The sequence below is a fragment of the Natator depressus genome, chromosome 25 (genome assembly GCF_965152275.1).
Source record: "Natator depressus isolate rNatDep1 chromosome 25, rNatDep2.hap1, whole genome shotgun sequence".
Taxonomy (NCBI): domain Eukaryota; kingdom Metazoa; phylum Chordata; order Testudines; family Cheloniidae; genus Natator; species Natator depressus.
Genome location: NC_134258.1, coordinates 8,112,740 through 8,131,064, shown reverse-complemented (window position 1 = coordinate 8,131,064; position 18,325 = coordinate 8,112,740). Strand labels below are relative to the sequence as shown.

Sequence of the window (18,325 nt, the reverse complement as noted above, 5' to 3'; positions counted from 1 at the left end):
GGCCCTGACATCATGAGGTCTTTAGGAGACGGAGGGCTTCCAGATCCTTGCCGGACCCTCCCAGGCGGGGCCCAGCGCTTTGCGACATAGGAGCTAGGCAGTGATGTTACTGCTGGGGCCATTATACGTCTCCCTCTATTTCTGCACCTCGAGTGGCGTCACCTCCCTCTGTGATTGTCTCAGACTGCAGTGAAGGGTGGAATTAGCTTTTGATGGCTCCCGATGGAACAGAGAGCAGAGCTGCCAGCCGAACAATCCCACCGACAATGCATGAGAGGGAGCAGGCAGTTATCTCGTTACGTGGCACAGTTCCCACTTGCAGCCCTCACAGGGCAGGGCAGGCCGGTTGCCTAAGAGGGGGTCATTTCACAGGATCGATTTCCCCGAGGGCCGTTGTCTCATTTACACGGAGGGCATTTATATGTCTGTCAGCGTAAAGGGGCCTCGGGCTGGGGGAAGTGACAGAAGAACGGCCAGACTGGGTCAGAGCAAAGGTCCATTCAGCCCAGTATCCTGTCTACCGACAGTGGCCAGTACCAGGTGCCCCAGAGGGAATGAACAGCACCGGTCATCATCAAGTGATCCATCCCCTGTCGCCCATTCCCAGCTTCTGGCAAACATGCTGCTAGAGTATTGGCTGTAGCGGAAATGAGAATCAGATCCTGGCTGTTTAGTTGCCTGACATTTTTGTCAACATTTGCAAACTCCTTGCTGCAGTGACAGGGCTTCTGCATTTCTTGCATACGATCATGTTTATCCCCCTGCTCGCTTCCTTCGGCGGCTCAGCCCTACACATCTAACGCAACGGAGGTGACGCCGAGCCCGTGAACGGTCCGAAATCCCGGGTTCCTGACTTTTGCTCTGAGCCATTGCTGCACCTCAAGCCGGGTTCGATCCATCCTCCTGGCACGGCCTCCCTTCAGCGCTTTCTCAGGCTCACTGCTGTAGTTTCCAATACAGCAACCTCGGCTTGAGTGTGAACGATCTGTTTTGCTCACGCGGCTTAGAATCATAGAATCTCAGGGTTGGAAGGGACCTCAGGAGGTCATCTAGTCCAATCCCCTGCTCAAAGCAGGGCCAATCCCCAATTTTTGCCCTAGATCCCTAAATGGCCCCCTCAAGGACTGAACTCACAACCCTGGGTTTAGCAGGCCAATGCTCAAACCACTGAGCTAGCCCTTTCCCCGCTTCCCTTAGGCTTCAAGCACAAGGGAACGTCCAGCCCCCGGTTTGACGAGCTGCTGGAAGAGTTCTAGCTGCCGAGTGAGCAGCCCTCCGCCTCGAAGGTGGGGAGAGGTAGAACGAAGGGGCCTGCCAGGAGGTGTTTGTGGTGGGGGTCCAGGCCTCAGCACAGCGGTGGGTACGGGCTCAGGACCCGGTAACTGAGTGTATTCCAATTACCGAAGGTGCACCGAGAAAGCAGGGTGTTATGGAGCACCTACAAGCTGGACGGAGAGCGGGGAGCGGCCTTTGGAGCCGTCTTTCCCCATCAACCCGACTCCAGGATCTGGTCACTAGCAGAGCACGCTACACAACCCTCCTCTTTGCCACAGCGTTTCCACCAGCACTGGCAAACTATACAGCCCTCTCTGTTCCCCTGGCAGAGACGCTTCTCCGGAGTCTCAGGAAGCCTTCCCTGGAGTCCTCTAGTGCAATCACCCTGTGGATCTCCTTCACCTGGGAGAGGAACTTCAATATTGCAGTGCTGGACGCTACAGGAAGCCCTGAGCCAGGGAGGTGTTTGTCCCCCGAGGCTTCCACTGAAGTGGGACATGCCAGCCCCGGCCCAGAGAGAAAACGTTTGCCCCCTGCATGGCAGGTGAAGAGTGACCAGGCTTGCGGGGGCTTTCTGAGCATTGCAGGGGACTCGTTACTGTTTGTTGTCCGCAGTAATCTTAGCACAGGGCTCTGCCAGGGGCTTGCTGGCTGTGCCTGTCTCTTAAGCCAACGTTTTCCTAAGTGGCCAGCGATCTGGGGTCTCTAGGCTTAAGTGGCGGGCTGGGGAAAAAGCAGTTAGAGCCTCTCTGCGGGAGAGCAGCTGCCAGCCTTCAGTGATTGTTCCCACCCGCCATGGGGCCAGGCACTTGGGAGAAAGCGAGGAGCCCTCTCCCATTGATCGCCCCCCCCCCCCCGCATGGGCACCATCCACCAAACACTGGATCTGAGGGGAAGGGAAGGTTTGATTAATGCTGAGCACTAAGGGGGGGGACATCCCCTTCCCCCAGCAGCCACCGGGCAACGGCAGAGCAGTGTTTGTCACTGATAGCGTCCATCAAACTGAAATCTCGGGCAACTTCCCCTGAGACCGTGTCATCTCCTGGAGGGATTAGCTCTGTCGTTTCCCTGTGGGCTTTCTTTTCACCCCCACCACCCCCACTGGTGCGTGCATCAGGCCAGCAGCCAGAGACCCACAATGATGCTGTTACCCCTTTTGATCCAAGCAACTGGCCAAAGTTTGGGGCCTTACAGGTTGTTTCTGCTAGGAGAAGTCAGTGATGGAGTCAGGTCTGATGATGGGTCTCTTCTTGACATCTGTCCTCACTCGCAGGGTGGGATTCTGATCTCAGTGATGCTGGTAAACCCCACTGACTGCCAGGAAGTGACTCTGGCTGGACACTGAGATCAGAACCCGGGCCAGTGGCTGATGCTTCCCCAGGTCCAGGAGACGACCGCTTTCTGCCCTTGAGGTAGCAGAGTTGCTGTTGTAGAGTTGTGTTGTGTGTGTGTGGCTGGTTGGGAGTGGGGGCTGGTTTTCCCCCTCCTTCCCCCTGCAAATCTGCTTTGCTTAAGACTGTTGAAAAATCTGTAGGAAAATGAATTGATTTTTAGTTCAAAAAAGTTGATAAAAATGTCTTTTTTTTAAGCAAGGAGACAAAAAAATCTCAATTGAATTAAAAAAATCTATTAAAGAGTCTGATTTAGGGCCCAATCCTACGGGTGCTGAGCACGTTGGCCCTGACCAGGAAAAACTTCCTGTAGCAGCAGTAGGCCAATGGACCAGGCTGCCGAGGGAGGTTTTGGAAGCTCTTTTGCTGGAGATTTTCAAAAGGTGGCTGGAGCCATCTGTCTTGGATGGTTTAGACCCAACAAATCCTGCACCTTGGCAGGGGGTTAAACTGGCTGACCCTTGTGGTCCCTGCTGACCCTATGGTTCTCTGACCCAGCATTGCCCTTAAGCAGGTGTTTAACTTCAAGCACATATAAAGCCCTCTCGGTCAGTGGTACCACGTACGGGCTGGGAGGGAAGCGCATACTTCAGCCCTCTGCTAGACTGGGACCAGGATCAAGCATTTAGGGCTCAATCCCAGGTGAGGCCAGTCTGCCCCCCCCGCTGCACTCAACACCTTAACTTGCCAGTGACAGCAAAGTGAAGGGTCTGGTTCTCCTCTCACTGGATACAAGTCCAGCACTGCTCCCAATTTACACCTCGGGGACTGAGACAGGAATCATAGAATCTCAGGGTTGGAAGGGACCTCAGGAGGTCATCTAGTCCAACCTCCTGCTCAAAGCAGGACCAATCCCTAAATGGCCCCCTCAAGGATTGAACTCACAACCCTGGGTTTAGCAGGCCAATGCTCAAACCACTGAGCTGTCGCTCCCACCCTCTCCCAAGCTCTGGGGCTGCAGCTTGGTCCTTAACCTCTTCTTCATCCTTTTTCCCCCAGCCCACCCCTTCAGGCCCTCCCCTTATGGCATCTACTGCCTGGGGCAGAGAGATCTGACCCCTGGAGCAAAGGAGACAGCAAGTCAATCACTTTAATCTCCAGCTTAGAATTTCCCGGCTCCCGAGCTGCAGGGAAGTGTCACGTTCGAGGCGATTTGGCTGATCGCCGATGCTGTTTCTTAGTCTCGCTTAAACCACCGAGGGCTCTGATGGTGTTTTCCCAGCTGCCTGCAGCAGCCTCTTGAACCGAGCAGAGCAAAGCTGTGTGTGTGTGTGTGTGTGTGTGTGTATAGATATCCATCGGCTCCATCTGTGGCCACAGCAAAAGGGAGGCGAGGCAGATGCTTCTCCAGCCGTGCATTCGTGTGGGGATCGCATCAGAGGGTGACACATCACGTTCCCAGGTGGGATCGGAGACGAGCAATAAAATACTTCATTAGAATCAGGGCGCTGACATTTGGGTTTTACATTTATCCAAAAGGTTGCGGCTCCCCTGATCCACGAGCAGACAAGGGCTTCTGCTGTCAAAGCCGCTTGTGATTTCTGTTGCGTGCCTTGATTAATTCCCAGCCGCCAGCCTCTCCAGCACTCCTGCCCTCCCGCAGGGGCGCCTATCGGCTTCCAGTCCTTGATAAGGGAGCTGCACCGGACAGCACAGCCTCCAGCATCTCCGGGCTTGCCATGCTTGACGCTGTATGTCTGACAAGAGATTAAAGGGGACGGAGTGGAGTCTGAGACCACCCCACAGGCTCATAGTCACGGGGCTTTGCAACCGCAATTACGCCTCACCCACGCACTGGGTCACTCTCTTGATCCCCCTTTTATGGAGGGGAAACTGAGGCACAGAGCGGGGATGGGACTTGCCCTAGGCCACCCAGTGAGACCATGGTAGAGTCAGGACCAGAGTCAAGCTCTCCTGCCCCCCTGTCCTGTACTTTCACTGCTGGACCATGCTTCTGTCACCGTTCCCGTTACAAACCCTGGGCCAGATGCTCAGCTGGTGCCGACGGCTGGAGCTACGGCGAATGACACCAGCAAAAGCTCTGGGCCCAGGTTTTGCTTGGGGGTTATGCCAAGGGCCTAAGAGATGGATTTTCAAAACCTCACAGCTTCCACTTAGGCACCTAGATGAAACGGTCAGATTTCCCAAGTGCTCAGCGCCTCGCAGCTGCCCCGGCAAACAATGGGTGCTGAGCTCTCTCGGCAGAAACGTTGACTGTGTCTAGGCTGTAACTGGACACAGCCGGGGGCCTGACACTCAGCTATGCCAGCACAGCTCCACTGCCAGGAGCATTGGGACAACGGACTCGCACCAGACACAGGGCTCCTCCTCAGACTGCTGGGTGTGCATAAGGCAGATTGGAGCAAGAGAGACTGAGACAGCTCCTTCACCCTCCGAGAAGCCGGGAGGAGGTAGAACATCATGGCATGCCAGGGAGCAGAGGTCTGGGTGAAACTCCCTTGAAATCCCCAGGCCTGGATTCAGCCCATTGTGCTGAATGGGGTCACAAAGAGCGATCAGCGGGCGTGGGGAAGGGTTCCCAGGGGCAGGTTGTCCCACCTCTGGGTTTTCTTGCCACTTTCCTCTGAAGCATGTGGTGTTGGTCATGGCCCTCAGGTCTGCTGGGCCCAGCCAGGCTGATGTTCTTGTGACCGTGCATGCAGTGTTTGCCGCAGGGGTGCCACCCCGTGCTGCTGCTGTCTGGAGACGTGGCAGTGTCATGGTGCAAAACAGCGTAACGCAAGGACATTGTGGCCGTGCCCCGACCTTCAGAACGCCATGAGATTACTGAGTGATGGATTTAGAACAATAAATGTTGGGTTCTTTTTATTTCCCTTCTGGCTTTTGAGCCTTTCGGGTACCCTGGCTTCACGTTGTCAAGCTTTTCTCTGCAACCGTGAGGGCTTGAAACTTACTTCCCCGCCCCGGAAGCTGAGATTCTCCTGCAATTGCTTCATTCCAGCAGCTGGGGCTGTAAGGAAAACGGTAGAGATCGTGAAAATATCAGTGGGGTCCACAACACTGTGTAGACTTTGTGGTGCAGTGATTTTGTGGCTCTTAGGGGCTCCTCCCAAGGACCCCAGCTGCGTAAAGCTCAGCTGTGCCTCCAACCCGATCGATCTCGCTGCTGGAGGTGTAAGAGACTCCTAGGAGTGTATAACATGGTGCGCAGGGCGTGGGAAGTGTCCGTATTATTTTTATGAAAGTTGTATACATTTCTCTGCAGGTTTGATGGGTATTGTATTTCTGGCTAATCCTGTAGTACCCCAGGTCAGGGGCTGTAGACAGGAGGAGTAGACCAATACTTCCAATAGCTAACCACTCACCAGTAATTAAAGGACAAAGCGGAGAGCCTACTGCTTTGAAGTCTAACCTGACCCTCCCACCCTTCCGGAGCAGGTTCAGGGTCTCAGGAAGATCAAGGAGCTGTGAACTGGATCGAGGACAGCCCCTGAACTCAGAGTCCGACACTTAGAGAGATGTTGGCTGAGCCTCAGACTCAGAAAGGGTGGCTGGGACAAGTGGGCAAGGAGAGTACAAGAATGAGAAGAGATAAGACGCATTTGGGGTCTCGTTATTTTAGCCCTTTTCTCTCTGTGTGTGATGTTCCTAGGGCTAGATAAACCCAGCTCTGCTTGGAACAAGCTGTTCTCTCTCGCTGCGTTTAGCAGCTGTCACAGCTCCCAAAGGAGATTTTAGAGCAGGGACCAAACCCAGCCGGCCAGGCTGGAGGTAATACAGTTGGGAAGCAGTGGGGTGCTGTAACCTGGTGGTCAGATCAAATGTGGCGTGTACGGTGGGGTTCCCCTCAGAGAGGAGTGCAGGTGTAGGACGAAGTGCCCATGGAGAGAGAGATCCCGGGTGCAGCTCGCTCCTGCCCCATAACACACATGACCCTGGCTGCCTGCTCTTGGTGTTTGGAAGAAAAAAAGATTTAGGACATTCCCAAAGGGCTGGCATTGCCTGGCATCCAAGCCTGCATGTGCCAGAGCCACTCATGCAGGGCGCGCCGCACAACACCTGCTTGGGCAGCGGACCTTTGGAGCACAAGCCTGTTTTCATTCATGCTGTCTCGGAGTCCCCGGGCGATGCTCTGGAACTGCTCCCCATGAAGCCAGGCAGGACTCTGGGGAAGTCTCCTTTCTGGGAGCAGCCTGTCTGCAGGACCCACAGCTCACACAGCTTCCACCTTCCTGGGTCTGACCTTGGAGCATTCAGCATCCTCTGCCCCTCCGTGCGCTTCCCCCAGCGAGTCCGCTCAGGCGGGGCTCCTGGGGAAGCCAGAGGGTCCTGCACCCCAACTCCGCAGTCAGACATGACTCTCAGCCAGCCAGTAAAACAGAGGTTTATTAGACGACAGCAACATGGTCTAACACAGAGCTTGTAGGTGCAGAGAACCGGACCCCTCAGCTGGGTCCATTTTGGGGGGCAGTGAGCCAGACAACCACGTCTGCCCTTCACTCCATGTCCCAGCCAGCCCCAAACTGAAACTCCCTCCAGCCCCTCCTCCTCTGGGCTTTGTTCCTTTCCCGGGCCAGGAGGTCACCTGATTCCTTTGTTCTCCAACCCTTTAGCTCTCACCTTGCAGAAGGGAAGGGCCCAGGCCATCAGTTGCCAGGAAACAGGGTGTCGGCCATTGTCTGTGTCCAGACCCCTGCACACACCTGCCCTCTAGGGCTCTGCAATGATCATACACCCTTACCCCACCCCCTAGATACTTAAGAACTGCATAGGGGAAACTGAGGCACCCCCACACTATTCAGAGGAAACATTAAGAACAGTCCCACTTCGTCACACATGCCAATGAGGGCCTTTTACACAACTGCCTTTCCTGCATACCTGATGATGGGACATACGGGCACAGGCATGCAGGAGTCCCTGCTGCCCCCAGCCAGCCCCCCGGAACAGCTAGAAGAGGCATGTTGTTCTGTTTTCCTCATCTGCTAATTCACACACTTGCAATTAAACCTGACTTGAAATGAGCAATCAAGACTCCATCCTCTCCTGCCCCCTTGGGTTTGTGATTGCTAAAACAGGGCTTGAGACATAACCTTACTGTTCACAAGCCCTGCCCGCCCCCGGGGGCTGACCAAAGAGCCAGATTTCAACTCCCTGCTCCCCCACTGCATTAAGCCAGAGCCTGCTGTTTATTTTGAGGTCGTCTCTGTATGGGGAAGGGAGAAAAGGGGCTTAGGGCTCGTGGGAACAGGACTTCTCTGCCAGGCAGTCGGTAGGATCAGTGTGTGCGTGTGCGTGCTCTCTCGCACACAGTGACTTGTTTTCACTCACCAACACGCTCTCTCTCTCGCAGCCAAGCAGCAGTACAGAAGCGGTATCGCTTTCCCCAGTTGTGGGCCGAGACACCCGGCCTCTTTAATGACTTTACCGTTAGCCTTTCACACGCCACTTGGGTTTTGTCGCAGTGGCAGCAGTTGAAACACTGGAAGAGATCCCCCGCAACGGCACATCCCCTTCTTTGCGCGGCACAAAGGGCCCTTTGTCCCCAGAACCGCCACCTCCCGAAGCACTTGTGTCACAATCCGGAGCAGGGACGGCTGGGTGCCCAGCTCCGGCTCTGCTCTTGGGCGCTGCCCCGGTCTCGTTCCCCCAGGCAAGGGAGAATCGGACAGAGCAGCCGTCACCAAAACACAAATTCATGTCCACAGGACCATTCTGTCTTGGGTTTCTTGCCTCAGCTGGGGGTTTCCCAAGGCTCCTTGAGGAGCTGTCCGGAGTGCTGAAATCCTTCTTCGCTTGGGGCATCAACGCAAGACTTTAAAGGAAGAACAGTACAGAGGTGCTCCCCGCTCGCCCTCCTCCCCGCACCCTGCCTTAGCAACTCTTCTCTTTACCCTGTAAGTCTGTGACTTTCAGTGTACCAGAGGGGATTGAGACACTCGATTCCCATTCATTTGAATGGGAATCGGGAGTCCAAAGCCCTTAGACAGCTTGGAAAATCTCTGCCTAGACCTGATCTCCAGGGATTTTTGTCCCCTAAACCCTTGGATCCCACATACATTTAAAAAAAATTACTAGATCCCCCCACACATACACATACACAGCTCCCCCTTTAGTGTCATTATTTATATTCCAGGGGCCCCCAAAGACTCCAGTCAGCTCCCCATAGTGCAGGGGGCTGAATGAACAGACGCTACTGCCCCATATGTATCCAGATAGCACGTAGTGATTGCAGCCCCTTTGTGCTAGGGCTGTACATACACAAAGCAGGAGACAGTCCCTGTCCCGGAGAGCTCACAATCTAAATAGACAAGACGGACAAAAGGTGGGAGGGGAGATGGAGGCACAGAGTCAGGGAAAGACCCCAGTTGTCCTGGGTCCTAATCTGATGCCTCAGCCGTGACACCTCTAAATTGAGATGAGCGGAGCTTCACGCACAGGACAGAGGCTCAGGCAGTTCCCGCTCTGCTGGCAGGGCTGAGCCCTGCCTGGGGTGGGCTTTGCTGGCACGTTTGCTGAAGGAAGGGGTTACCTTGAGCAAGAGTCCCGTCAGCGCCTCTCGGAACTCCCTTCTCACCAGGCAGTAGAGGATGGGGTTGAGGCAGCTGTTGGTGTGAGCCAGGCACACGGTGATGGGGAAGATGTACTCCTGGGTGTTGTAGAAGGCTTCAGTGAAGGGCACCAGGTTGAATTTGATGAAGATGCCCCAGGCCGTCAGGGCTTGGTTGGGGAGCCAGCAGATGAAGAAGGAGAGCACCACGATGGTGACCGACTTGGTGACCTGGGACCTCATCTTGGAGTTGCTGCTGCTCATCCTCATCCTGCTCAGGAACCGGAGGAGGAGGATGTAGCATGCTGAGATGATGACCAAGGGGATGACAAAGCCCAGCAGGACCTTCTGGGTCTGGTACAAGCCCAGCAGGAACTGGGGGTCGATGTCTTTCAGCTCTGGGAACTTGACCAGGCAGAGCTCATCCCCGGAGACCCTATGGGTGGTGGAGAAGATGGCGTGTGGCAAGGTGGCTATGGCGGCAAAGAGCCAGATGATGGCACTGGCCACCTTAGCCAGGCACGTGGAGGAGGAGCCCTGGTTGGCCTTCAGGGACAACACCACAGAGCAGTAGCGGGCCACGCTCATGGCGGTGAGGAAGAAGACGCTGGCGTACATATTCATGGCCGAGACCGAGGAGATCAGCTTGCACATGACCTTGCCAAAGGGCCAGCTGAAATCCAGGGCCGTGTCCACCGCCCAGAAGGGCAAGGTCAGGACAAACTGGAAGTCGGTCACCGCCAGGTTGAGCACAAAGAAAGTCACATTGGACATTCTCCGGCGGCGCCTGGAGCCCAGGAGGAAGAACACCAGCAGGTTGCCCAGCACCCCCAAGGTGCAGACGGTGGAGTAGACAATAGCGATAGCGATCCGGGTGGCTTTGGTGCCGTCCAAAGGCAGGAAGGAGACCAGGTCCACCAGGCTGTGATTGGAGATATTCCTGTTGCCTCCTGCCAGGAGTTTCTCATCCGTGCTGCAGCAGCTGTGCTCAGACATGCTGGTGCTTGCTCCTGGCCTCTCCTCGCCTTCCTGTTCAGAGCCACGGCTCGCACTGGGCTCTGCTTTTTGCTGCTTCCACCAAGTTTCTGATCCGATCTCGCGGCACCGCTCCGTTTTGATCAGCCCACGCAGAGCCCCTCTCCCTGCCACGCAAACCTGCTGCCTGCTCCCCCAGCTAACTCTTTCCTCTCCTGCACTTGGCAGGGAAACAGCAGGAGAGGACGGTGTGCCGGAGCGGCTCCGACAAGGAAAGGGGGCGGGAGGGGAGAGGAATCGCAGTGTGGCCAGTGCAGCGCACTCTGTGCAAGGAGAGCAGGAGTAATATTAAGGTGACTTTTACCAACGTCCCTCATAGGATGATTATTTCTTCTTTGCACTACAGCAGCGCCCAGACCCCCTGACTTGGCGTCAGAGTCGCATTGCGTTCGATGCCATCCAGACGTGTAGTCAAATGACACACCTTGCTCGAAACAGGGGAAACTGAGGCACAGAGCCGGGAACTGAGCTGCTGGGTGACCTTGGACAAACGGCTTCCCCTCCCGCCCTTTGTTTATTTAGACCGTGAGCTCCTTGGGGCAGGGACGGTCTCTCACTGTGTGTCTAGGCAGCGCCTAGTGCCCCAGGGTCCATACCACCTCTAGGTACTACTGGAATATACCTGCTAATAATCTGACTAGCTGTGGTAGGTTTCTGGCCCCCCATCACCACCATATCTGAGCTCCTCCCAATCGCCAATGCATTTATCCTCCCAAGGGCAGTGCTGTGATCCCCATTGTACAGCACGGGGGCTGGGAGATTAGGGGATGCACCCAAGGACACACAGGACATCTGTGGCAAAGCAGGGGCTCAAACTTGTGTCTCCCGAGCACTAGGCTAGCTCAGCCCTAACCCCTGGCTCGTCTCAAGCAGGGCCTGGAGTTCTAGGGCAATGGCAAGGGTGCAATAGGTGGGTGAGAGAGACAATCGGAGGGTGGGGTGGGGGACAGGAGAGGAGGTGGCCTCAGCAGCATGAACCCATTTCAGTGCAGACGAGCCATGTGCAACACAGCCCTCCAGCTGCCTGTGTCTATTACTCTGTTCATACAGGTTTGCCAGCACCTCAGCCACGCCTCCACTGTAAGTTGTTGTTTGTATTGTCATAGCACGTAGGGGCCCCAGTCATGGCCCAGCACTCTGTTGCGCTAGGCGCTGTACAAACACAGAACAAAAAGGTGGTCCCTACAGTCTAAGTAAGAGAGGCCTTCCATTCCACTCCAGTTTTTATCTGTTCCCGCTATAGTATCCCAAAGCTTGTGGTGGGGAACTGCACCACCTGTCATTGCAATGCAGCCCCCTCTGGTGTGAAATGTTGGCAGCTGATTACCAGAATACAGCAAATCTACACAGTCGTGTATGACAGGCAGGTCACGCTTCACACCCACTTTGCTCTGGTGATAATTCAAGTTGCAGGGCAGCGGAGAATCTGGCCCGGTGTTCCTTTCACGCTCACTCAACTTATTCCTGATTTACACCAATGGGGGAAGAATCCAGCCCCTGCAGTTTGATCTCTTCTACTCTACCGATCAGCCAGTGTCGTCTTCAAACAACCCATGGAAGCGAGCACTGGGGGAGGCATTTCAGTTCACCAGGCTGAATTTCCAGGGGGTCCAGATCTTCATTTCCAGCATTCCCTGGTGGTGGCATTAGGAGTCAGAACTGGATACAGGAATCGTGAAATGCTTTTTGACCCAATTTAATCCTCTGAAAAAACCCACCATCTCCAGAAGAGAGACCCACTTTGTGGATAACCACTGCTCTCACCACACTTTAAATCCTCTGCCAGTCAGATTGAAAACCACATTCAATTTCCCCTCTTGCCCTCCTAATTTCACCTGCCAGCTTCTGGCTGGAGAGGCTGACTGCTTGCTATTTAATCTTAAATTACACCTTTGTCAAAAGCACTTCCCGTGAGCGTCAGAGGCATGTCACGAGCATAGCGGTGACCGGAGTGAGCTCCCAAGCCGCTCATCTGGGTTTGATTCCTCGCCAACATGACAGTGAACTGGGCTGTTCTGAAGAGGACAGTGATCAATTGTTCTCCTTGAGCACTGGAAGCAGGATGATGTAGTTGACTTAATCTGCAGCCATGGAGATTTAGGTTAGATATTAGGGAAAAACTTTCCAACTCTCAGGGGAGTTAAGCTCTGGACCAGGCTCCCAAGGGAGGTTGTGGATGTAGGCGGTGAGATATGAGCCTGTGGTGCCCATGCTCCACCAATATTCAGGAAGGTGGGCCCAGCTCCACCAAAGTTTGGGCTTATATTTTCAGAGCCATCCTGTTCATAGGATGGACCGGGGCTTTGGGGGGCTCCAGGCTTCAGCCTTGTCTTCACGGCTGTTTTGCCCCGAGGTAGCTAGCCCCAGTTGGAAGCTCACCTCTTTCTGCAGTGTAGACGTACCCTAATGGTACAAATTTCCAACCGGACATGTTTGCAAGGCCCTGTTCGCAAAAGGACTGCAGAGTAGGTGGTGTGTGGAGAAGAAATTCATGACTAATTTCCTGGCAGGGAAGGATGAAAGTGAGAATTACGGTTGAGATTCTCACCCCCGTAGCGTCCCCTTTGCACCGGGGAAAGGGGCCGGAATGAGGTAAAGGGGCTCTAAAAACTCCAGATCCCTCCTGGAGAGAATGCTCCCAGCACAGGAACTGAGCAAGACAGCCCCAGGCTGTCTTGGGAGGCTTCCCTGGCATACGGAGGGTGGGAGGGGGCAGAAGGAGCCCTGCAAAGCCTAGACCTGCTATGGGGCATCTCAGCTGCTCCAGGCTTTGAGCACCTCACGTGGGAGTATTGTAAATTAGCACAGCTCCCATTGCTGCCTAACTCCCTGTGCAGATTCCAACACAGCCCCGACTCCAGGAGGGGTAAAGGGGGCTTAACACGCCCCACCTTAGCCCCCCAGATCCTCACCCACTAAACGTGCTTTGGCACCCACAGGTATTCTTTGCTCCTTTCTGCCACCAAAAGCATCTGGGCATCTTCAGAAGGTAGGAGTGTCAGTTACCGTGAGCCTGCCCCGGCAGCTGCCCCAGAGCAGGAGCGGTGAGGAGAGTAAAGAGACACCGATGGATCAGCTAGGAGGGAAATGCTGCTAAGCCCTAGAGTCTTCCCTCCTGCCACGCTCACACCGAGTGCGTTCCCGCGCCCTGTAGGATGTCATTGAGATGGCCTGTGTTGGGCTACACTGTACAGTTAGGTCGACATGAGGCAGCTTATGTCCACCTAGTTATGTCAGTGTCTACACTACAGCCTTCCTCCCACCCGTGTAAGTGCCCTACGACACCGACAGAATAACTCCCCCTCCACGAGAGGCGTAAGGCTTATGTCAGCATAGTTAGGGCCAAGCCCTGTCTGTGCAGACACAGGGTCCCTTACCTTGTCTTGTCAATTTCAGGAAATTGACAAGTAAGCCAGGCAGCTAGAGCCCAGCTGTCTCAGGATCCCCTGGAGAGCTGGGTGGCTGGACCCGGCTCCTGGCTGGGAGCTGGGGTGAGAAGCCCCAGCAGCTCACCCTGCACATGCTCCCAGCAGGGAGCGGGGGGGGGGGGGACCCAAGAAGCCCCGGGTGGCTTCCCCCCACTCCCGGCAGGGAACACGGAGCAAAGGGGAGGGAACAACCTGCCGGGAGTCTGTGGGGCAGACGGGGTCCCAGCAGGAAGCTGCCAGGAAAGCTGATAGACCACCCTCCAGGTGAGGACACACACCACCGACCCAAGGACATGCACCACCAGTAATTACTGTGGTGGCTGTAAATCAACCTAATATAGGTCGACTTAGTTTTGTAGTGTAGACATACCTCATGAGCTTTCCCTTCAAAGGCGGCTCCATCTCACCCCCTGCCCTGTCCCCACCCCCACTCCTCTGTCCCCGCTGGGCCGCACTCTGGCGCACTCAGCCGGCTCGCTCCCTGCAACCGGAATACGAATGAACCCCCAAGGCTTCCGCAGCTCAGAACAAAATCAGTTACTTGCAAATTGATGCTCATTTCCACCCCGCCCAATGGGACTGGCAGCCTCTTCTAAGCCTGGCAAAGCGTCCTTGGGCGAGGCTGTAATTTTCATCCTCAAGCCCTTCTTATCCAGTGCAGTAATTACAGCTCTGGTGGCTGGTGCATTTTAATCAGCCGTCCCCCAACCCCAAGAGTGTGAGAAGCGGCTATTGGCAGTTTTGTACAAAGAGCCCTGGCTGGATACATCCACGAGCCAGTGACGTGCATTGCAAAGGGAGCAAGCCATGCCTGGAGTGATCCTTCCACACGGCACCTCTGCATTAACGCACCGCTTGGGATGTCACCCTGCGGTCCTTACTTGGGCAAAACTTCCATTGCACTCTAGGGGAGTTATACCTGAATAAGAGCAGAGCACAAGGACCTGACCCTGGGAGCTCCTCATTATTATGCTGGTGCCAAGAAGCCCCCAACCAAGATCAGGGTCCCACTGCGCCATGCGCTGTACAAACACAGAAGAAGAGGCAGCCCTCCCCGGAAGAGCTTACAATCTCAACAGACCAAGAGGGGAAGTGACTCACCCAAGGTCAAACAGCAGCGCAGTAGCAGAGCTGGCACTAAAGCTCCCTGGTCTCCTGAATCCCCATCCAGTGCTCTATCCTCTGGACCGCACTGCCCCATTGGGCGTTCCTGGAGCCTCCACACCTCTCCTTGGCTCTGGGAGGCGCTGAGGGGGCTTGGCACCAAGCTGGATTTGCCCCCATGCCTTTGCCGTCCCTTATGGCAGTGCTGGCTCTGAGTCAGCTGCTCTGCTTGGCTCCTCCTCCATCCATTTAATTTCGGGATGCAGACTGATGCCTGGGGACAATGGAGGCTGAGGACAAAAGCAAGGCTGGGCTGTGAACAAGCAGAGCAGTTCCTCTAGAGCGCAGACCCCAGGGGGCTGCCCGACCGGGAGTGTGCACACCCGGGGTACGGCAATCAGGCAGGAACACTGCATGCGGCTCAGGGACAGCGGCCTAGACCCTCAAAGGTATTTCGGCTCCTAATGGCCATTGATCTCAGTGGAGCCTAACGACCCTTTGAGGCTCGGGGCCAGATTGGGTGGAGCTCTGCTCCGCCTTCTTCCCCACTGATCCAACTTCTCTCTGCCACTCCCATCCCGTGACTGCCCTGCTCAACTTTTGCTGCGACTTCAAGGCCAAATCCCGAGGGTCCTTACTCGGGTTTCATTCTGGCACATTCTCTTTGCCGGAAAGGGGAGTTTGCCCAAGCACAGGGCTCCAGGGTCTGTCCCTTGCCACACACAGACACTGAAATGCAGCCACTTCTGGGGTGGGGCGGGGAGAGTGGAATCCAACTGGCTACCCCCCGGCAGGAGAGAAGGGAAATGTGAGCTAAGGACAGCAGGGTAAATCCTCTCTTTCATAACAGTGCCCAGCCCTGATTCCCTGTCTGTCAGTCATTTTCTCCCTCTCCTCTCCATGTTCTCCTGGCTTGTTTGTTCCCACCCTAGCAGGGAGAACCAGCCTCGCACTCTTCTCTCTCGATGCCAGTCAGGAGCTCAGGGTGTCTGTGGCAGACTCCATCTATCAATCAGGCATCGACGGGTAAAAGCCCCCCATAGCCATGGCATCTCACAGCCCCGCCTTACACCACTGCCACCTGGGTCCCACCCACGTTGTGGTTAGGGCCTCACCTGGTGAATGCAGAGGAACAAGGCACTGGCCCAGCAAGGCTGAGGTCTGTCTCCAGCCAGGGCCCAGGCCTAGTGCTAGAAGGGAAGGGAAAAGCTCCTCCTAATCCAGCGGGCCCCTTGCTCAGTGCTGCATGTAATGAAGGAGATGCTGCACCCGAAGCAGGTGGTGAGGTTACCTGGGGAGGGAGTGCGTCTAACGCCCAGAGCAATGGAGATGGTGCTACTTCCTGGCGTCGCTTTTCTAGAGCATCTCTACGCAAAGGCTCCCAAAGCACCCTGCCGCCTCCCCAGGCAGAACTCCCTCGCCCGCTGCTGGAACGCGCCCACCTCTGGGCTGCTCCACCTGCTTCTCCAGAGGAGGGCGGAGGAATCCCTCCTTGGCCAGCGGCGTGCGAGCGTGATCCAGGGTAGAAAGGGGCTGGGACGCCAGGCTTCGCTCCTTTGCAGCTGGACAAGTGGCAACACGGATACCTGGGCCCCACGTTTGTCCTCTGCTCATACTGTTCATCTTCGCCCTCCTGCGGACCCTCCTAGCCCCAGGGTGACTGGCCCCTTTACGTGCAGCGGGGCCACACCCTATAAGCAACCCAGGAGGACCCGATTAAAGAGCAAGGTGACAGCTGGGGCTAATCTTGAGCAGAAGTCAGGTGTGAATGGGGGGGGGGGGGGCTTTACAAGCAATGGGGGAGGATGAGGACAGCAAAGCGGCCCAGGGGTAAGTCTGTTGCCCTTCCCGAGCCGGAGAGCCAGGGCCGGGAGGCGGGAGAGGGCTGAGGGCCATAGACCAGTGGCGGGGCTAGTCTGCCAACCTTGGAAGGTCTCCTGCGGGGGAGGCCGGGGCGGCCGTCCTGCTGAAAGGGCAGGTGGGGACCAAGGAGGAGGCTGGGTGTGGCAGAAGATGCTGGAGCAGGGGTGTGCAGAGTGGCGTGGGACTGCCCCAGACCGGGCACACCATGCGGGGGATAAATACAGCATGAATTGGGCTTTCCAGGATGCTGGGCCGTTTATGGGGTAATCAACTGGCCCCAGGTAGGGTCCTACTGGACCCAAGAGTACTTGTGGTGGAGTCTCTAAGGGTGGGTCGACACGGCCATTACCAGCAGAGGTGGGAGGGTCCCAGAGCTCGGGACGCAGCCCAAGGGTCTGCACTCTTCGCCCGAGCCCTGCATGCCCAAGTCAGCTGGCGCGGGCCAGCCGCAGGTGGCTGATCGCAGTGTAGACACAGCCGACAAGACCAAACCTAAGGGACCTGGAGACTGAATCTGCTGCTTGTCTCCTGGCCCTGCCCTGCCCTGCCCTGGGGCGCAGAGGGGAGTCAGCCAGCAGTGGGGCTGGTTGAATGGGGGTGACTTGAACAGACGCCCTCTAGGACCGAAGGGGAAGTGCCTGCCGGTGGGCCTGCGACTCCCCCTTCTGCCCCTACCCCGACTGCCCCTACCTCTGCTGAGCGGCGGTTGCATTTGTGAGGCGCACACCTGCCCAGCCCATGACCCTCCGCTGGGATTTGCAGCCAGATCTCCAGCAAGGAAAGGCCAACGCCTCCTTATTCTCACTGCCCGGCTGAACTGCGCAGGGCCCCCCCACCCCGTACCTGCCCTCTCCTCCTTCAGTCCCACGGGTCTGCCACTCCCAAGGACCCATGGGCCCTCAGCCCCCACCATCCAGGAAGTGCTACCAGGTCCCTGCTCTGTTGTTCAGCCAGCTACAAACGTATGGTCCTGGACACATTTATCTGGCCCTGCCCGGGTATCCCTCTCCCTGCTGCTTGCCCCTCCCTGGCATTAGTCTCACCCCTTGCCCTGCCCCCCCCCCCAGTTCTGTGCTAGCTTCATCCACAACTGAGTGCCAAAGGGGACAGCGTAAAGCCGTGTGGGCACTGGTGGAGTGGGCAGCCAGGCCAGGGTTTCCTCCTTGCTACAAAGGAATCCGCAGGAGGAGGGAGCCCCTGCCCCACGGTGCCCCGCCCGCCCCCCATGGGGGCTGATTTTCAGAGCCTCTGCAGCTCCCATTGACTTGGGTGCTCAGCGCGTCTGAAAATCGGGTCAGAGGGAGAGCGCAGGGGAAGCGGCCTTGCGGGGGCGGGTGGAAAGCCGCGGGCAGTCAGGTGCTGGCCGTTGGCCGTCCCAGCGTTGGCCAACCCCGCACCCCTTCCTGCTTCCACCCCGGCCAAACTCCACAGCCCTTTCTTCCAAAATAGTTTATTAGGAGACGAAAACTCAGGCTTAAAAAAAAAAATCCACCCCCAAACACAGAGAAACACCAAATATCCCAGCTCCCTCGCCGGGCCCCCCTATGGCCGTGCGGGGCCCCCCTGGAGAGAATCGCAGCATGCGCCCCACTCTAGCCAGGGACACGGGCTTTTGCAGGCCTCCCTCTGGGGAAGGGCTCTGAGACCCCAGCCAGGGTCAGTCGCCACCACCTCAGAGGTACTCCCTATACCTCCGCAGTCTCTCTCCTATGCACGCACGC

At 56.4% G+C, this 18,325-nt stretch overlaps 1 protein-coding gene across 1 annotated transcript; it reads right to left on the bottom strand.

Annotated features, from left to right (window-relative positions):
• Positions 1–9,054: 9,054 nt before the first annotated feature.
• LOC141977973 (relaxin-3 receptor 1-like) lies at positions 9,055–16,364 on the bottom strand. The gene is made up of 2 exons (XM_074939809.1): positions 16,184–16,364; positions 9,055–10,472 (listed from the first exon to the last, which is right to left on the bottom strand). Exons 1-2 carry the CDS (start codon positions 16,362–16,364, stop codon positions 9,055–9,057), a joined length of 1,599 nt encoding a protein of 532 aa, XP_074795910.1.
• Between the last annotated feature and the right edge of the window lie 1,961 nt (positions 16,365–18,325).